Raw genomic sequence first — 17,393 nt, forward strand, 5'->3', positions numbered from 1 at the left:
CAGGCCCAAGGTCATTATCCAAGCAGATATCACGTAAGGGGCATTTAAGAGACTCTTGGGCATACTTGTATGAAAGAGAATTGTTTTTTTTGGTAGAAATATCTTGGTTGGCACAACATCATGGGCCAAAGGGCTTCTAATATGCTGTAATATTCTGTTATTTCTGTTATTGCTTGACTGTGAATATCTGTCGTAAACACTTCAATATTGTAACAAATGCGCTCAGCAACATTGCGGACGGGAGTTCGTATCTCGTGGTTGACTTGAGCTTTTCTCATTTTTACACTGTGCTTGAGAGTTCTGGTCAGTGAGAAAAGAAATATTGTGCGTGTTAAATATGATCTCATGTCTGCCAGTAACATTGGAGAAGAGTCAATAATGGCTGGTGCAGTTTCCTGATGTCAGAAGTTATCCATGAATGGCCACAGTGAAGTTAAAATGTGGGGAAATTATTTTATATGTAATTTATACATGGAAAAATTAGCTGTTGTTTGTTTCAATTTCAGGTGGGGTGGTTGCAAAATTATAATTTGTATTTGTTGCAGGATAAGGGTAAGTATAGAAAATGGTTGGGAATCAATAACTGGGGCTTGCATTTAATGGTGTGAAAGTCGAAGTAGATACCCAGAATAAGGCTCATCTGATTTGGCAAGGCCTTGGCTCCTACTCTTCCACCAGAATTGAATTTGGAGTCATTTACAGTGGGGAACTTCAAAGTATGTTGAATGTAAGACAAAATGAAGAGCCCTTTTGCACCTGTCCCTGTTGAAAGGTTGTTTTGTTTATGAACTAAATCTTTCTGAGAGGGAGACTAGACTGAAGCTGCTTTCCTACTCATTGGTGATGAATTTAGCAGTGAGATCTTTCAACAAATTACAGACTCCTCATTACCACATGCAATCCCTAGCATGTGTTGTAGCCATTAACTTGATCATTTTGGCCAACCACAACACGATGGAGTTACATCATCCCCTCCCTACTTTCTGTTTTTGTCAGGGTCTGCTTTCATCCAGACTTTCTAGTTTGCTCATCTCTCCTCACACCTTCCTCTCCATTCTTGGGCATTTTTTCCCTGCAACATGCATCAGTCACCACCATCCAGGGGCATAAAGAACCATTATCTTGCAGGGTAAAGTTTCACATTCATCTCCACTGACCATGTCCGTGCTCTTCAAGTATCCTCCTCTATGGCAGTAAATCCAATTCAGAGTTAATGACAGATTGGCTGAGCACCATTTGATCACAATGGCCATCTTGGCTCATGGTCACAAGCTGCTTTAAGTTCCATTCCATTGCCTCCTCCACTGTCCGGGTGAGGTCAAATCCAGAGGAACCATCTCTTATTTCATTTGTGTAGTCCTATGACTCAATGGTAACCTGCCCACCCCACCCCCCCATGTTTCATTCTATCTCCTGCTGATTCACCCACATCCCCTCGTATTCTCCATTGCAAACCAGATAACTAAAAAATGTGGGCAGAGAAATGGCAGATGGAGTTTAATCTGGACAAGTGTCTTGCACTTTGAGAGGACTTGCTGTAGTGTTGCAAAGAGGGACCTTGCGGTGTAAGCCTTAGCTCCTTGAAAGTGGCAACACAAGTGTATGGTGTTAAAGAAAGTATTCTTTATTGAGCAGGGCTTAAAGTATAAATGTGGTTAGACCACATTTTGAGTATTTCATGCAATTCTGGTTGCTGGGTTACTAAAGGAGTTTGTCAGGGTGTTGCTTGGGTTGGAGTATTGGCTCTGAGGAGAGGTTGGACAAATTTGGAAAGTTTTCTCTGGAGCATTGGCGGCTGAGAAATGACCTGGTTGAAACTTAAAAAATTATTGTAGTCCCAGAGAGGGTAGATTTCTTCTTCCCCGACCCCCGTGGGAAATGTAAAAATACGACGATGCCTAGATTGAACATGAGAGGGGGAAAGGAGAGAAGTGAGGCAAGATTTTACACAATGCGGTGGGGGTCTGGACCAAGCTGCCAGGACAGTGGTGAAAGGAGATGCAATCACCACGATTTAAGAGTCATTTGGTTGGGCACATGAACAAGCAGGGAACGGATGATGTGTGTGGACCATGTGCTGACAGATGGAATGAATTGAAATGAGCTTCCTGGTCACCACAGACATTGTTTGCCAAATGGCCTGTCCTTGTGGTCAGAGAACGTGGCCAGAGGTCACTCGTGTTTCATTTCAGTCTCACAAATTGTTTTGGTGGTTTTTAGTTGTAAATGTGGCAAATTCCATTTTGGGAATGGATTTCTTCTCTCATGTTTCATTGATGTATTTTAAAAAATCACTGTTTTGTGGACTGCAGTTTTTGAATGCATGTGAGCTGCATTTGTTGTCCCTCCAATATCATCTGCCACCTGACAAGCCTTCAACCTGGCTTCTGCCCTTTGCAAGCCTTGCTCAAGTGTTTCCCTCGCCTAGTGACGCCATCGTATTGCCATACAGACATGCAATAAGCTACCATATAGAGTCCCAGGGTATACGAGACGGGAGCTCGTTGTACCACCGGATTATCTTAAAATCGTACATTTGGAATTGCATGAGATGGGCATAGTTTACAGATCTGACAACTGCTGGCTTTCACCATTGCATATGGTTCTGGCTAAACACTGAGGATTGGCAAATTTGCAGTGATTATCCTGCCCTGAACAATTTGACGGTGCCTGACTGATACCCTATTCCCAATTACCGAGACTTCTCAGCAAACCTCAATGGCAAATATGTATTTGCCAAAATAGATCGAGTCCGTGCTTACTATTAGATTCCATTTGAGGTTTCTGATGTCACGAAGACTGTAGTGATGACGCCTTTCGGCATGTTTGAGTTTCTGAGAATACCATTCGGTCTATGGAATGCAGTTCAGACATTCCGGCAGTTCATGGACCACGGACTCACTGGCCTTGGGTTTTATTGGTGGTTGATTTCATCGAGGAGATTCTGGTTGCAAGTGTGGATGAAGAGGAGCACCAGTGCCACCTTTTCTCATGGTTCCAGAGGTTTGAGGAATTTGGCATCGTGATCAATCCCAGTCAAGTGTTTTGAGGCCTGCTGATCTTCTATTGTTGGGACATAGAGTTACGCAACATGGTATTTTTCCTGATGAATCGAAAGTGAGTGGAATTTGAGAATTTCCTACACCTGTTACGTTTGGTCAGTTGTGATTTCTTTTTGGCATGATGAATTTTTATTGTTGTTTCCTGGTGAATGCCGCAGTATCCCTATGACCTCTTTCTGAACTACTAAAGTGATCTGATGTCCGTTTCCAAAAATGGCCTTAACTTTGGGAGACAATGCTATGTCTGCTTTCCATGATGTGAAAACTGTTCTTACAATTCCATTATCCTCGTACATCAGAAGCCCAATACCTTGCTCTCTCACCACAGATGCATCTGTTAGTGTTGTGGGATCTGTTAGAACGATGAGGCTGAGAGCATTTGGAGTCTCTGGTGTCTTTTTTCAGCCAAGCTCTCACCGACTCAGGCAAATTATAATATGTTTGTGCGAAGACTCTTAGCTATCGATCTTGCAGTGAAACATTTCAGTTTTTGAAAAATATATATTTATAGCTTTGTATACAGTGCAATATAATAATAGAATCAAATTGAATTAATACTTATAATTATTAAAATAGAATAAAAAATAAAAGGTTGTACTGTACATAAAAGTGAGAAGAGAAAAAATGTAGACAAGAAAAATGAATATAGATTATTGTGCAAATCGACTATAATAAATACCCCCCTCCATCCCCTACCCTCCCAAAAAGAAAGACAGTATATTAATAAAATAGTAGAATTAAAGCAACACGATAAGGATCAACCATTAATATTAAAGAAAAGGTGGGGTGTAGAAGAGAAAACATTAGCTATCCAAACCCATACTTTCTAAATATGTTTTCCATATCTTTAATTATGTTTCATTCCCACTTCTATATTATAAGTCACCTTTTCTAAGGGAATACAATTTTGCTTCTCGTTCCAACAATCAATTTTAAGACGAGATTCAGATTTCCATGTAATTGCTATACATCTCCTGACCGCCGCCAGTGCAACTTTCAAAAAATAATTGATTTTTTGAGAACTTGAATTGGGGTTCCGAATCATATACATTTCCCAAAAGAATAAGCTGAGGTGTTGTTCCAAAAACTTGCCCACATCTTTCCAAATTGATGTTACCTTGGTACATGACCAGGTACAATGTATAAACGTACGAATTTCTGTGCCACATCTGAAAAATAAATTTGAAAAAGGTGGAATAAATTAATTTATGTGGCATTAAATATAATTGATAAATAAATTCATAATTAACTAATCTATAAAAAAAACTTTAATTATATACATCTTCTTTCTTTGGCTTGGCTTCGCGGACGAAGATTTATGGAGGGGGTAAAAATTCCACGTCAGCTGCAGGCTGGTTTGTGGCTGACAAGTCCGATGCGGGACAGGCAGACACGATTGCAGCGGTTGCAAGGGAAAATTGGTTGGTTGGGGTTGGGTGTTGGGTTTTTCCTCCTTTGTCTTTTGTCAGTGAGGTGGGCTCTGCGGTCTTCTTCAAAGGAGGTTGCTGCCCGCCAAACTGTGAGGCGCCAAGATGCACGGTTTGAGGCGTTATCAGCCCACTGGCGGTGGTCAATGTGGCAGGCACCAAGAGATTTCTTTAGGCAGTCCTTGTACCTTTTCTTTGGTGCACCTCTGTCACGGTGGCCAGTGGAGAGCTCGCCATATAACACGATCTTGGGAAGGCGATGGTCCTCCATTCTGGAGACGTGACCCATCCAGCGCAGCTGGATCTTTAGCAGCGTGGACTCGATGCTGTCGACCTCTGCCATCTCGAGTACTTCGACGTTAGGGGTGTAAGCGCTCCAATGGATGTTGAGGATGGAGCGGAGACAACGCTGGTGGAAGCGTTCTAGGAGCCGTAGGTGTTCCTATTTCCTATATTCCTATGTTCCAAATATAAGTGTGGAATAGTAGATTTTAACATTCCACATATTGACTGGGACTGAAGGCTTGGAGTCTGTCAAATGTGTCCAGGAAAGTTTTTTCAATCGATATATAGAGGTACCAACCAGAGAGAATGCAGTACTGGATCACCTATTGTCAAACAAGACAAGACAGGGGACATATGTATATGGGGGGGAATATTTTGGGGTCAGTGATGATAAGGCGATTTGTTTCAAGTTTATTGTGGAGAAGGATTGGTCTGGTCTTCAGGCTGAGATTCTCAGATGGAGAAAGGGCAAGTTTGAGGAAATGAGAAAGGGTCTAGAAAGCATGGATTGGGACAGGTTGTTCTCAGGCAAATGAGTTCAGTCAGTGGGAGGCTTTCAAAGTGGAAACACAAGGTCTGCATGTGAAGATTAAAGGCAAAATTAGGACGCAGAGGGAACCTTGATTTTCCAAAGAAGAGAGTGGTGTACAGCTGGTACAGGCAACAAGGAGCAAATGAGGATCTTGAGAGGAGGATTAAAAAATGCAGGACCAAATTAATAGGGAAATCTGGAGGGACAAAATTGGTCCTCTTGTATATCAGTGTGATCACTTATGTATGAAGCTACAAGAGATGGGGGAGATCTTCTAGATTTTTCTTAAATCTCTTTTTATTCAGGAAACTGGCACAGAGTCTAGGGGAGCGAGGCATATAAGCAGTGAGGTCAGGGAACCTAGATAAAGAGGAGGAAGTGCTTGTAGTCTTAAAGTGAATAAAGGGGGATAAATCCCCAGTTGCCTTGGAATTTGAGGGAGGCTGGGGCAGAAATTGCAAACGCCCTGGCAGATATATATAATAACATCCTTAGCCACAGGTGAGGTGCCGGAGGATTGGAGGGGAGCTCATCTTGTCCCGTTGTTTAAAAAGAGGCTCCAAAAATAACCTAGGAAATGATAGGCCGGTGAGCCTAATATCAGGAGTAAACAAGTCATTAGAAGGTGCTCTAAGAGATTGGATATAGAAGTATTTTGACAGTTAGGGACAAATAAGGACCAGCCAACACGGCTTTGTGCACATACTAGGAACATTGATGAAGAAAAGACTTGTCTACATGGACTTGAGTAAAGCATTTAAGATGTTCCCACATGGGAGGAAGGTTCAGTTGTTTGGTATTTCTGGTGATGCGTAGATTGGTTTCAGCATTAGCTTTGTGGGAGAAACCAGAGGGTGGTTTTGGATGACTGGCTCTCTGACTGGAGGCTATGACTCTTGGTGTGTCTCAAGGACATCCCCAAATTTTTTAGACCATCAACCCCTTCATGGAACTTTTGATCCCTCATCGACCCCCAGGCATGGAATCCCGACAGTTTGACGGTGTGTTGTTGGGGGGGTGGGATGACTTGGCCGGCACTGGATGGGTGGGGATGGGGGCACTATCAAAGGTACAAAGAACACAAACGCTCAGTCTTTCCTCTCGTTCTCTACAGAAAATATGGCCACCATCAAGCCCTGCTCTTGCAAGAGGATGGCCACCACTGCCATAGGTGCTATTTTCGGTTGATCCACCCCTGCTTTCCACCACATAGATTTGATTGGCCCCAGTATTATCGAGCACCAGAGCTCATCTTTAGAGCTCCTGACGACATCTCAAATATCGGTGAGTAATAAACCAGACTTTAGGAAGGCAGCCCTGTCACTTGAGGCAAAAAGGCAGAACTGTCCAGCACAGAGACAGAGGGTTATCCCGTAGGGAAGAAGTTGATGTCACGGGTTGGGGGGTGTTGGGCATAGAGATTGAGATGGAGAGAGTATCCCATGATGACTGAGATGGTGATGTCCCAAATAGGGAGGGAGGGGTGCGTGTTGAGTGTTCTCATGTAAAATAGAGAAAGCTTCATCCAAGGTGGGAAGAGATAGATTGAGGCAGAGTTATCCGAGGGAGAGATGTGACATAGAGAGGGATGAGGGATATGCCAGAGAAAGAGGGGAGAGGTGTCAGAGAGCGGGAGGATGAGAGAGGTGCCAGAGATAGAGGTGCCAGAGAGTGGAAGCAAACCTAAATAGGTCATATGCATTAAATGGGAGGCTATTGAGATGTGCAGAGCAACAAAGGCATTTAGGAGTGATGGTAAATAGTACCCTCATGGCTGATACTCAGTTAGATGGTGTGGTGACGAAGGCATTTGGAATGTTGGCCTTCATAAATCGGAGTATTGAATTCAAGAGTAGAGAGGTTATGATGAAATTGTACAAGGCATTGGTGAGGCCAAATTTGGAGTACTGTGTACAGTTTTGGTCACTAAATTATAGGAAAGATATAAAGAAAATAGAGAGAGTGCAGAGAAGGTTCACAAGAATGTTGACAGGATTTCAAGGTTTGAGTTACAGGGAAAGGTTATGCAGACTGGGGCTTTTTTCTCTGGAGTGTAGAAGATTGAGAGGAGACTTGATAGAGATGTTTAAGTTTTTAAAAGGGACAGACAGAGTAAACGTGGATAGGCTATTTCAATTAAGATTGGGGGAGACTTTGGAAGAAATTTGACCTATTTCCCCAGACAGAGCCGGAGTTGGTGCTGGAACTTTCTCAAGAACAGAACTTATTAAAGTTGATTTCGGAATCCTTTTTGAAAGATGGCGACGAATGTTGATTTGAAATATTTGAAATATTTTCTGAAGATAAACATATATATGGAACTCCTTGACCTGCAATAAGGTTTATCAGTGATTTTTTTTTTGGATGGAATATTGGAAGAGTGAATTTATTATCTGTGTGTATGCATACATTGCAAACAGATTTTAATAGTTTTGAAAAGGTTTTTTTTTAAACTAAACAACAAGATCAGTTTAATATTGACAATATTGGAAAAAACAGAAACTTTATTAAATTTGGAAACTCAGTAGAAAGAAACTATGAACAAGAATGATGATTTATAAAATTAAAGTCGAAGGAGCAATGTCCAAGAAGAGTTAAAAATTTTGAATAAGTTTTTCTTGAAAATAAACAATAATTTCAACTTAACATTGAGAAGATTGACAAAGTGGAAAATTTGATATTAAATTGGGAAACATAGAAGAAAGAACTTATGAATAACATTGATGCTTTAGAAGATCAAGACCGAAGGAATTATGTTCAAGAAAATTTTAAAAGATTTGAAAAAACTTTTTTTGAAAGTAAGCTACAAATTCAACTTGAGACTGAGATGAATGGAAGATTCGGTGTTGAACTGGGATGTTCAGAGGTGTTTTAATTCAGTGGATGAAATTCAGGAAGACTTGAAAAAAAAATTTCAAAAAAAGGTTTTATTGATTGTAAACAATGTTTAACTTAGTGTTGGGAGGGTGGAAAGGGTGCAAAATTTAATATCAAGTTTGGATTTTCAAAAAAAAGAGTTTATGAATAAGATTGGTTAAATTGATAGACCGGGTTTTATGGATATAAGAATTGATGATTTTTCGGTTTATACGTGTATTTTGTCTGCCTAGTGGGGGGGGAGTGAGTGGTACATCTGCCCCCGAGAGTCATAGGCCACTTGTGGTTAAACCGCACCCATTTGGGTTTTTGGGAATTAACCACCACAAGGTGGTTTCCTAAGAGGTTAGGGGAGGTAGGGTGGGGGGGGGAGGGGTGAAAATTTGAAAATTATTTAGTATCTATTATGTAATATTATACTAAGTCAATTTGAAATGAATGTTTGGAGATACTATAAATAAATTTCAAAAAAAAAAGATTTTAAAAGGGACAGACAGAGTAAACGTGGATAGGCGTTTTCAATTAAGAGTGGGGGAGATTCAAACGAGAGGGCATGGTTTACGATTGAAGGGGGAAAATTATAAGGGGAACATGAGGGGAAATTTCTTTACGCAGAGGGTTGTGGGGATGTGGAATGAGCTTCCGATAGACGTGGTCGAGGCGGGATCATTGGTTACATAAAGGAAAGACTAGATAGTTGTGATAGTACAGATCTATCACCAATGTACATAGTGTATATAGTTACTGTATCTAGACTGTGCTTACAGCGATTGGCTGAGAGCTAAGCCACACCTATTGTTTGGGCCTTAAAGGGTTGTGTCCCTAGCCAGGTCGGATCATTCCGGACTGGTCGGCCACCTGTGAAGAGCTCCGGTCTTTTGCTAATAAAAGCCTTGGTTTGGATCAACAAGTCTTTGGTTCTTTCGACGAGCTCTACAATTTTATTAGCAAAAGGAATTTTTTTTGAAAGGGATGGAGCGTTTAACTCGGCCAGAAAAACTTGATATCGACCCACAGTCAGCTACAGCCTTCAAAGCCTTTAAGTTCTGGCTGCTGAACTTTGAAAACTTCCTGAGATTCATTCAGGTAGAGGAGGATAACCAGCGTCTAACAGCATTGCTGTCTATGGTGTCCTTGAGAGTCTACGAGAACATCCAGGATGAGACCACTTACACCGCAGCCATAAAGGTACTGAAAGGACTGTATGATCAACCGGTGAACAGAGTTCATGCCCGGCTCATGCTTGCGTCGAGGAGAGGGTTGTGGGGATGTGGAATGAGCTTCCGATAGACGTGGTCGAGGCGGGATCATTGGTTACATAAAGGAAAGACTAGATAGTTACATGGATAGGAGAGGACTGGAGGGATATGGACCGGGCTCTGGTCAGTGGGACTAGGAGGGTGGGGATTTGTTATGGCATGGACTAGTAGGGCTGAACTGGCCTGTTCTGTGCTGTAAGGGGTTATATGGTTATATGGTTATATAGGGTAAGAAGGACTACGGAGAGGGAGGGAGAGGTACAATGGCAAGGGAGGTTGAGGTGCCTCAGAGTGTGTGATATGACGGTGCAGATGGAGCTTCACTCACCCTGTGTCTGACCCTGGGTTATTCAATTGGACAGTCCCCACACTCAACTTCACTGTCTCTCACGTCCCTCGACACCCTGTGACATTAACGCCAGGCCTTCCCTCTCTTGCATATATCTATTCAGCTGGCTGTGTGTTGGCTGAGCTGTTATTGGGACAGCTCATCTTCCCCAGGGACAGTGGGGTGGAGCAGCTGGTGGAGATGATCAAGGTAAGCAATGTTGAGTCAGGAGTGGTGGGGGTGGGTCAGACCCAACCTCACCCTACCCTACGCCCAGACCTGCCCGTCCAGATGAGACCCGCAGCAGAAGGTGGGAGAGGGTGAGAGAGCTGATTGGTGGATATATGTGGGAAGGGACAAGTGAAGTGCTTGGTGAATACATGTGGAAGGGGGAGGGAAATGTTAGGATAGAAACATAGAAACATCGGAGCAGGAGTAGGTCATTCGACCCTTCGAGCCTGCTCCACCATTGAACGAGATCATGGCTGATCTTAAAGTTCAGTACCCCATCCCCGCCTTCTCTCCATAACCTTTAAAACACATACTGAAGAAATAGATCTAATTCCCTCTTAAATATATTTAATGAACCTGCCTCCACTGCCCTCTGTGGCAATGAATTCCACAGATTCACCACCCTCTGGGTCAAGAAATTCCTCCTCATCTCGGTCCTAAATGGTTTGCCTATTATCCTTAAACCATGGCCACGGGTTCTGGATTTTCCCATCCTTGGAAACATCCCATCAGCATCCATTCTGTCCAGTCCTGCCAGAATTTTATATGTCTCTATGAGATCCCCTCTCAATCTTGTAAACTTCAGCAAGTACAATCCCAATTCGCAGAATCTTTCCTCATAAGTCATTCCTGCCATTCCAGGTATCAGCCTGGTGAATCGCCTCTGCACTCCCTCCATTGCAAGAACTTCCTTCCTTGGATAAGGTGACCAAAACTGCACACAATACTCCAGGTGTGGTCTCACCAAGGCCCTGTACAGATACAGTAAGGTATCCTTGTTCCTATGTTAAAACCCTCTTGATATGGAGGACAAAATACCATTTGCCTTTTTAACCACCTGCTCTACCTGCATGCTCGCATTCGGATACTGGTGTACAAGTACCCCTAGGTCTCTCTGCACTTCCCTATCTCTTAATCTATTGCCATTCAAATAGTAATCTGCCCTCCGGTTTGTATTACCAAAGTGGATAACCTCACATTTATCCACATTGTAGTGCATTTTCCATGGATCTGCCCAGTCCCTCAATTTATCCAAATCACACTGGAGCTTCCTGACCCCCTCTTCCGTGCACACAACCCCTCCTAGCTTAGTGTCATCTGCAAATTTGGAGATATTACATCCAATCCCCTCATCTAGATCATTAATGTAAACTGTGAACAGATGGGGTCCCAGTACAGATCCCTGTGGCACCCCACTGGTCACCGCCTGCCACTCAGAAAACGAGCCATTTATCCCAACTCTCTGTCTTCTACCTGCCAGACAGTTCTCAATCCACATCAATACTTTGCCCCCAATCCCATGAGCCTTGATTTTAGAAGCCAGTGGTTTATGCGGGACCTTATCGAAGGCCTTTTGGAAGTCCAGGTACACCACATCCAGTGGCTCTCCCCCATTTATTTTACCTGTCACCATCTGAAAGATTTCCAATAGATTTGTCAAGCACGATTTACCTTTTGTAAATCCATGTTGACTCCGTCCGATCCCTTCTCTGCTAGTCATATGCTCCCCTATTACATCCTTAATAAAGGATTCCATCATTTTGCCCTCTACTGATGTCAGGCTCACCACCCTATAATTCCCTGCTTTTTCTCTACCCCCCTTTTTAAATAGTTGGGTAACATTAGCTACCCTCCAATCCATGGGTACTGATCCTGAGTCTATCGAGTTCTGGAAAATAATTCTTAAAGCATCTGCTATCTGAATGTCCACTTCCTTAAGTACTCTAGGATGCAGATTATCAGGCCCTTGGGATTTATCTGCGTTCAATCCCATCAATTTCCCCAAGACCATGTCCTTAGAGATACTGATTTCTTTCAGTTCCTCCCTTGCATTAGTCTCTATGTTTCCCAACATCCTTGGGAGGTTATTTGTATCGTCTCTTGTAAAAACAGAAATAAAGTAAGAATTTAATTGGTCTGCCATTTCCTTATTCCCCATTATATATTCCCCTGATTCCGACTGTAAAGGACCTACTCTGGATTTCACCAATCTTTTCCTCTTGACATATTTATAAAAGCTTTTGCTGTCGGTTTTTATATTTGCCACAAGCTTACTTTCGTAATTTATTTTTGCTCTCTTGATTAATCCCTTTGTCCTACTTTGATGCATCTTGAACTGCTTCCAGTCTTCGGTTGTGGTAATTTTTTTGGCCAATTGACATGGTCTCTCTTTGGACCTAATACTGTCTCTAATTTCCATTGTTATCCAAGGTCAGGTCAGACTTGGGGTCGGAGGAGACAGTGAGTCAGTGCCTGGTGTCGGGTGAGAGGAGGAGGAGCCAAGAGACAGAATCAGAGAGTAAGTCAAATAAAAGCAGTACTTACCGGGACTTGGGCTCAGGCAGGTCAAACTCGGGGTTGGAGGAGACAGTGAGTCAGTGCCTGGTGTCGGGTGAGAGGAGGAGAAGGAGGAGATGGGAGTAAATTGGGGTTAATTGGTAAGGGGCTAATAAAAGGAGTAGAAAAGGAGGGAGCGGCCAGCGTGGACCGTCGAAGTGAGTGAGTGGACCAGTGAAGGAGTGGGGACTTTGGCTCGAGGAGTGGCCCAGTGAAGGAGTGGGGACTTTGGCTCGAGGAGTGGCCCAGTGAAGGAGTGGGGACTTTGGCTCGAGGAGTGGCCCAGTGAAGGAGTGGGGACTTTGGCTCGAGGAGTGGCCCAGTGAAGGAGTGGGGACTTTGGCTCGAGGAGTGGCCCAGTGAAGGAGTGGGGACTTTGGCTAGAGGAGTAGCCCAGTGAAGGAGTGGGGACTTTGGCTTGAGGGACTTCGGTGAGCAGGGGCTAAGAAGGAACTTATTAGTCAAGGGTATTATAGTAAGAACGGAGGAAATGGAGTCAGTTGGGGTAGTTAAGTGCTCCAATTGTGGGATGTTGGAAATCAGAGACTGCACAGCTGTTCCTGACGACTACATCTGCAAAAGGTACATCCAATTGTATATAATGAGTGACCGTGTTGGGGAACTTGAGCTGCAAATGGATGAACTGAGGATCATAAGGGAAGCAGAGGCAGTGATAGAGAGGAGTTACAGGGAGACAGTCACCCCTAGAAGGCAGGAGTTAGGGAATTGGGTGACTGTGAGGAAAGGAGGGAGAATGCCAGTGCAGAGTACCCCTGTGGAAGTGCTCCCCACTGGACCCCATAACGTAAATTTACTGTGAACTGATCCCGCGTTTGTTTCTGAAAAATCTTAATCTGATCTTTTACATACAAAATAAATTCAGGCCTTTGTAGCAACATCTCATTAAATCTCCAACGATAGTTAATTCCCGCCATCTCGGCAACATTACATTTAATTAAGAACAATGAATGGACTGATAAAATCCTACTCTTGTACTCAGCTTGTTCAATCCTAACCTGCAAATGAGCTGATTCCCAAAAAAATCTATTCTTGAGAATGACTCATGATGAGCTACATAAAAAGAATAATCCTTCTCAGTCGGATTCATCCGTCGCCATATTTCAACCAAATTTAAACCCCCCCATCAACTCAATTATTCTTTTTGCCAATTTGGTTTCCTTCACAATTTTTGGAGACTTATCCAACAGTGTATTTGGATCGTATGTGTTTAGATGTTAAATAAAAGTTTTATTTCTGATGAAAGGTGTAAAAACATAGCACACCATCCAGCAACCTGTCATAATCGGTCTTACTGTGTTTTAAAAAAGCTCCGAAGGGGGAGGATGTAGGGAGGACGGGGGAGGAGGGGGGTAGTAGGGGTTAGTTTTAGATTATTTATATTTTGGTTTTGTAAAATTCTTCAATAAAATTTAAAAAAAAATAGAGTCTGGAACGAACCACCAGAGGATGAATTCTGACATTGAGGTGATGTTTGGAAGAAAGTTCGAGGGAAGGATAGACACCATGTTGGACAAATGGCCAGTTCTGTGCTCTCTGGGTGTGTAAATGCTACTGCAACTGCCCCACAGGAGATAGCAACAAGGCCACAAGAGTGGTGGCCACACTGGATCAAGGAGGTGCCCTACGCAGATGTTTAAATTATCGGCAGTGGGTCTTTCGGTGTGGTGTACGAGGCCTGGCTGGTGGGTGGTGGAGAGCTAATAACCATCACGAAGGTCTTGCAGGGCAAAAGATTCAAGGTGAGGGGGAAGAACAGTTTTTCAGCAATGGGACAGCCTGAAATTTAAATTTAGACATGCAGCATGAACACAGGTCCTTTCATCAAATAAACCCCTGCGACCAAATTACACCCAATTGACCTACCCCCCTGATGTGTTTTTGAAGGGTGGGAGGTAACTATGCAGCTGATGGAAACCCACGTAAAGCCAGGGAGACGGTGCTGGATTCATACACCGGTCGTTGGCTCTGTAACACCATTGCACTTACCGCAACACTAACCGTGCCACCTCTTGGCGAGCGATCCTGCACCAAGACACAGTGTGACCAGACTGGCCTAGTTCGCCCACCCGGGGCTATTAATGGTGCCACTAACCCCAGTTTCAAATTTGACGCGGTCTTCCAGGGAAGTTGGAACCTGTTCTGATGGACGGTTAATCTGAAGTTAAGGGAGATGATTATTCTTGCAGGAAGATTTGCTAGTGTTCCTCTGGTGGGGTGGGGGATGGGTGATGTTTAATCTAGATTTGCAAGGAGATTGGAACCAGACAAACAGAGCAGATAGGGGAGTGGAGGAGGGAAAAGATGATGTCCAGACTGTGTCAATTCAGAAATCAAACGGTTGTATCTGGTGGAAATGTTCTCAGGTGTATCTGTTTCACTGAAAGGGGTATTGTCAGAAAGGCAGATGTTTAGAGCATGGATTGGCACATAGAATTTTGAAACTGTAGCCATTAGTAAGGCTTGGTGGGAGGAAGCCCAGTACTGGCAGCACGACGTTTCAGTGGTTTCCGATGTGATAGAGGGAGAGGAATGAAAGGGAGAGGAGTGGCGTTACATCAGATGAAATATTATTGCAGTGCTCAGACAGGACAGACCCTCGGGCTTGTCTATTGAGGCTCTGTGGGTGGAATTGTTAAATGGGAAAGGGATAACCACACTCATGGGCTTGTATTATAGACTGCCCATCAGTAAATGAGAATTAGAGGAGCAAATCTGGAGAAAATAGCAGAGAGTTGCAGGAAAGATTAAATCGTCGAGGATTGTTTTCGCTCGAGTTCAGAAGAATGAGAGGAGATCTTATAGAAACATTTAGGATTATGAAGGGTATGGATAGGATAGATGTAGGAAGGTTTTTTGAGCTGGCCGGGGAAACTAAAATGAGAGAACACAGCCTCAAGATTCGGGGGAGTAGATTTAGCACAGAGATGAGGAAAAATAGTTTTTCCCAGAGTGCAGTGCATGTTTGGAATGCTCTAACCAGGGAAGTGGTTGAGGCTGCCTCATTAAAGATATTTAAAATTCAGGTAGATAAATTTTTAAATGATAGAGGAATTAGGGGATATGGGGAGAAGGCAGGTAGGTGGAGTTGGGTCATAAATTGGATCAGCCATGATCGTATTGAATGGTGGAGCAGGATCGATGGGCCATTTTTGGCCTACTCCTGTTCCTACTTCCTATGTTCCTATGTTCCAAACATAAGGGTGGAATAGTAGATTTGAACTTTCCACATATTGACTGGGACTGATGGCTTGGACTCTGTCAAATGTGTCCAGGAAAGTTTTTCAATCGATATATGGAGGGACCAACCAGAGAGAATGCAGTACTGGATCACCTATTGTCAAACAAGACAAGACGGGACATATATATATGGAGGGGAATATTTTGGGTCCAGTGATGATCAGGCCATTTGTTTCAAGTTTATTATGGAGATAGATTGGTCTGGTCTTCGGGTTGAGATTCTAAATTGGAGAAAGGGAAAGTTTGAGGAAATGAGAAAGGGTCTAGAAAGCATGGATTGGGACAGGTTGTTCTCAGGCAAATGAGTTCAGTCAGTAGGAGGCTTTCAAAGTGGAAACACAAGGTCTGCATGTGAAGATTAAAGGCAAAGTTACGACGCAGAGGGAACCTTGATTTTCCAAAGAAGAGAGTGGTGTACAGCTGGTACAGGCAACAAGGAGCAAATGAGGATCTTGAGAGGAGGATTAAAAAATGCAGGACCAAATTAATAGGGAAATCTGGAGGGACAAAATTGGTCCTCTTGTAGATCAGAGTGATCACTTATGTATGAAGCTAGAAGAGATGGGGGAGATCTTCTAGATTTTTCTTAAATCTCTTTTTATTCAGGAAACTGGCACGGAGTCTAGGGGAGCGAGGCATATAAGCAGTGAGGTCAGGGAACCTAGATAAAGAGGAGGAAGTGCTTGTAGTCTTAAAGTGAATCAAGGGGGATAAATCCCCAGTTCCCTTGGAATTTGAGGGAGGCTGTTGCAGAAATTGCAAACGCCCTGGCAGATAGATATAATAACATCCTTAGCCACCGGTGAGGTGCCGGAGGATTGGAGGGGAGCTCATCTTGTCCCGTTGTTTAAAAAGAGGCTCCAAAAATAACCTAGGAAATGATAGGCCGGTGAGCCTAATATCAGGAGTAAACAAGTCATTAGAAGGTGCTCTAAGAGATTGGATATAGAAGTATTTTGACAGTTAGGGACAAATAAGGACCAGCCAACACGGCTTTGTGCACATACTAGGAACATTGATGAAGAAAAGACTTGTCTACATGGACTTGAATAAAGCATTTAAGATGTTCCCACATGGGAGGAAGTTTCAGTTGCTTGGCATTTCTGGTGATGCGTAAATTGGTTTCAGCATTATCTTTGTGGGAGAAACCAGAGTGTGGTTGTGGATGACTGGCTCTCTGACTGGAGGCTATGACTCTTGGTGTGTCTCAAGGACATCCCCAAATTTTTTAGACCATCAACCCCTTCATGGAACGTTTGATCCCTCATCGACCCCCAGGCATGGATTTCCGACAGTTTAACGTTGTGTTGTTGGGGGGGTGGGATGACTTGGCCGGCACTGGATGGGTGGGCGTGGGGGCACTATCAAAGGTACAAAGAACACAAACGCTCAGTATTTCCTCTCGATCTGTATAGATAATATGGCCACCATCAAGCCCTGCTCTTGCAAGAGGATGGCCACCACTGCCATAGGTGCTATTTTCGATTGATCCACCCCTGCTTTCCACCACATAGATTTGATTGGCCCCAGTATTATCGAGCACCAGAGCTCATCTTTAGAGCTCCTGACGACATCTCGAATATCGGTGAGTAATAAACCAGAATTTAGGAAGGCAGCCCTGTCACTTGAGGCAAAAAGATAGAACTGTCCAGCACAGAGAGTGAGGTTTTTCCCGTAGGTAAGAAGTTGATGTCACGGGTTGGGGGGTGTTGGGCATAGAGATTGAGATGGAGAGAGTATCCCATGATGACTGAGATGGTGATGTCCCAAATAGGGAGGGAGGGGTGCGTGTTGAGT

General features: G+C 43.4%; 1 protein-coding gene and 1 long non-coding RNA gene across 2 annotated transcripts in view; both read left to right on the forward strand.

Annotated features, from left to right (window-relative positions):
• Positions 1–3,091: 3,091 nt before the first annotated feature.
• The window catches only part of LOC138765341 (uncharacterized), a 104,566-nt gene continuing 90,264 nt past the window's right edge, over positions 3,092–17,393 (forward strand). Inside the window, exons 1-4 of the mRNA XM_069942382.1 lie at positions 3,092–3,117; positions 5,745–5,807; positions 6,421–6,590; positions 9,805–9,980. Of these exons, the coding sequence (XP_069798483.1) occupies positions 3,092–3,117; positions 5,745–5,807; positions 6,421–6,590; positions 9,805–9,980 (435 nt within the window). The remainder of the gene's footprint in view (positions 3,118–5,744; positions 5,808–6,420; positions 6,591–9,804; positions 9,981–17,393) is intronic.
• Positions 10,655–17,180, forward strand: LOC138764003 (uncharacterized). The gene is made up of 3 exons (XR_011357956.1): positions 10,655–10,771; positions 12,213–12,300; positions 17,012–17,180. It is a non-coding gene; the product is annotated as an uncharacterized lncRNA (long non-coding RNA).

Source organism: Narcine bancroftii, chromosome 5, assembly GCF_036971445.1.
Source record: "Narcine bancroftii isolate sNarBan1 chromosome 5, sNarBan1.hap1, whole genome shotgun sequence".
NCBI classification, from domain to species: domain Eukaryota; kingdom Metazoa; phylum Chordata; class Chondrichthyes; order Torpediniformes; family Narcinidae; genus Narcine; species Narcine bancroftii.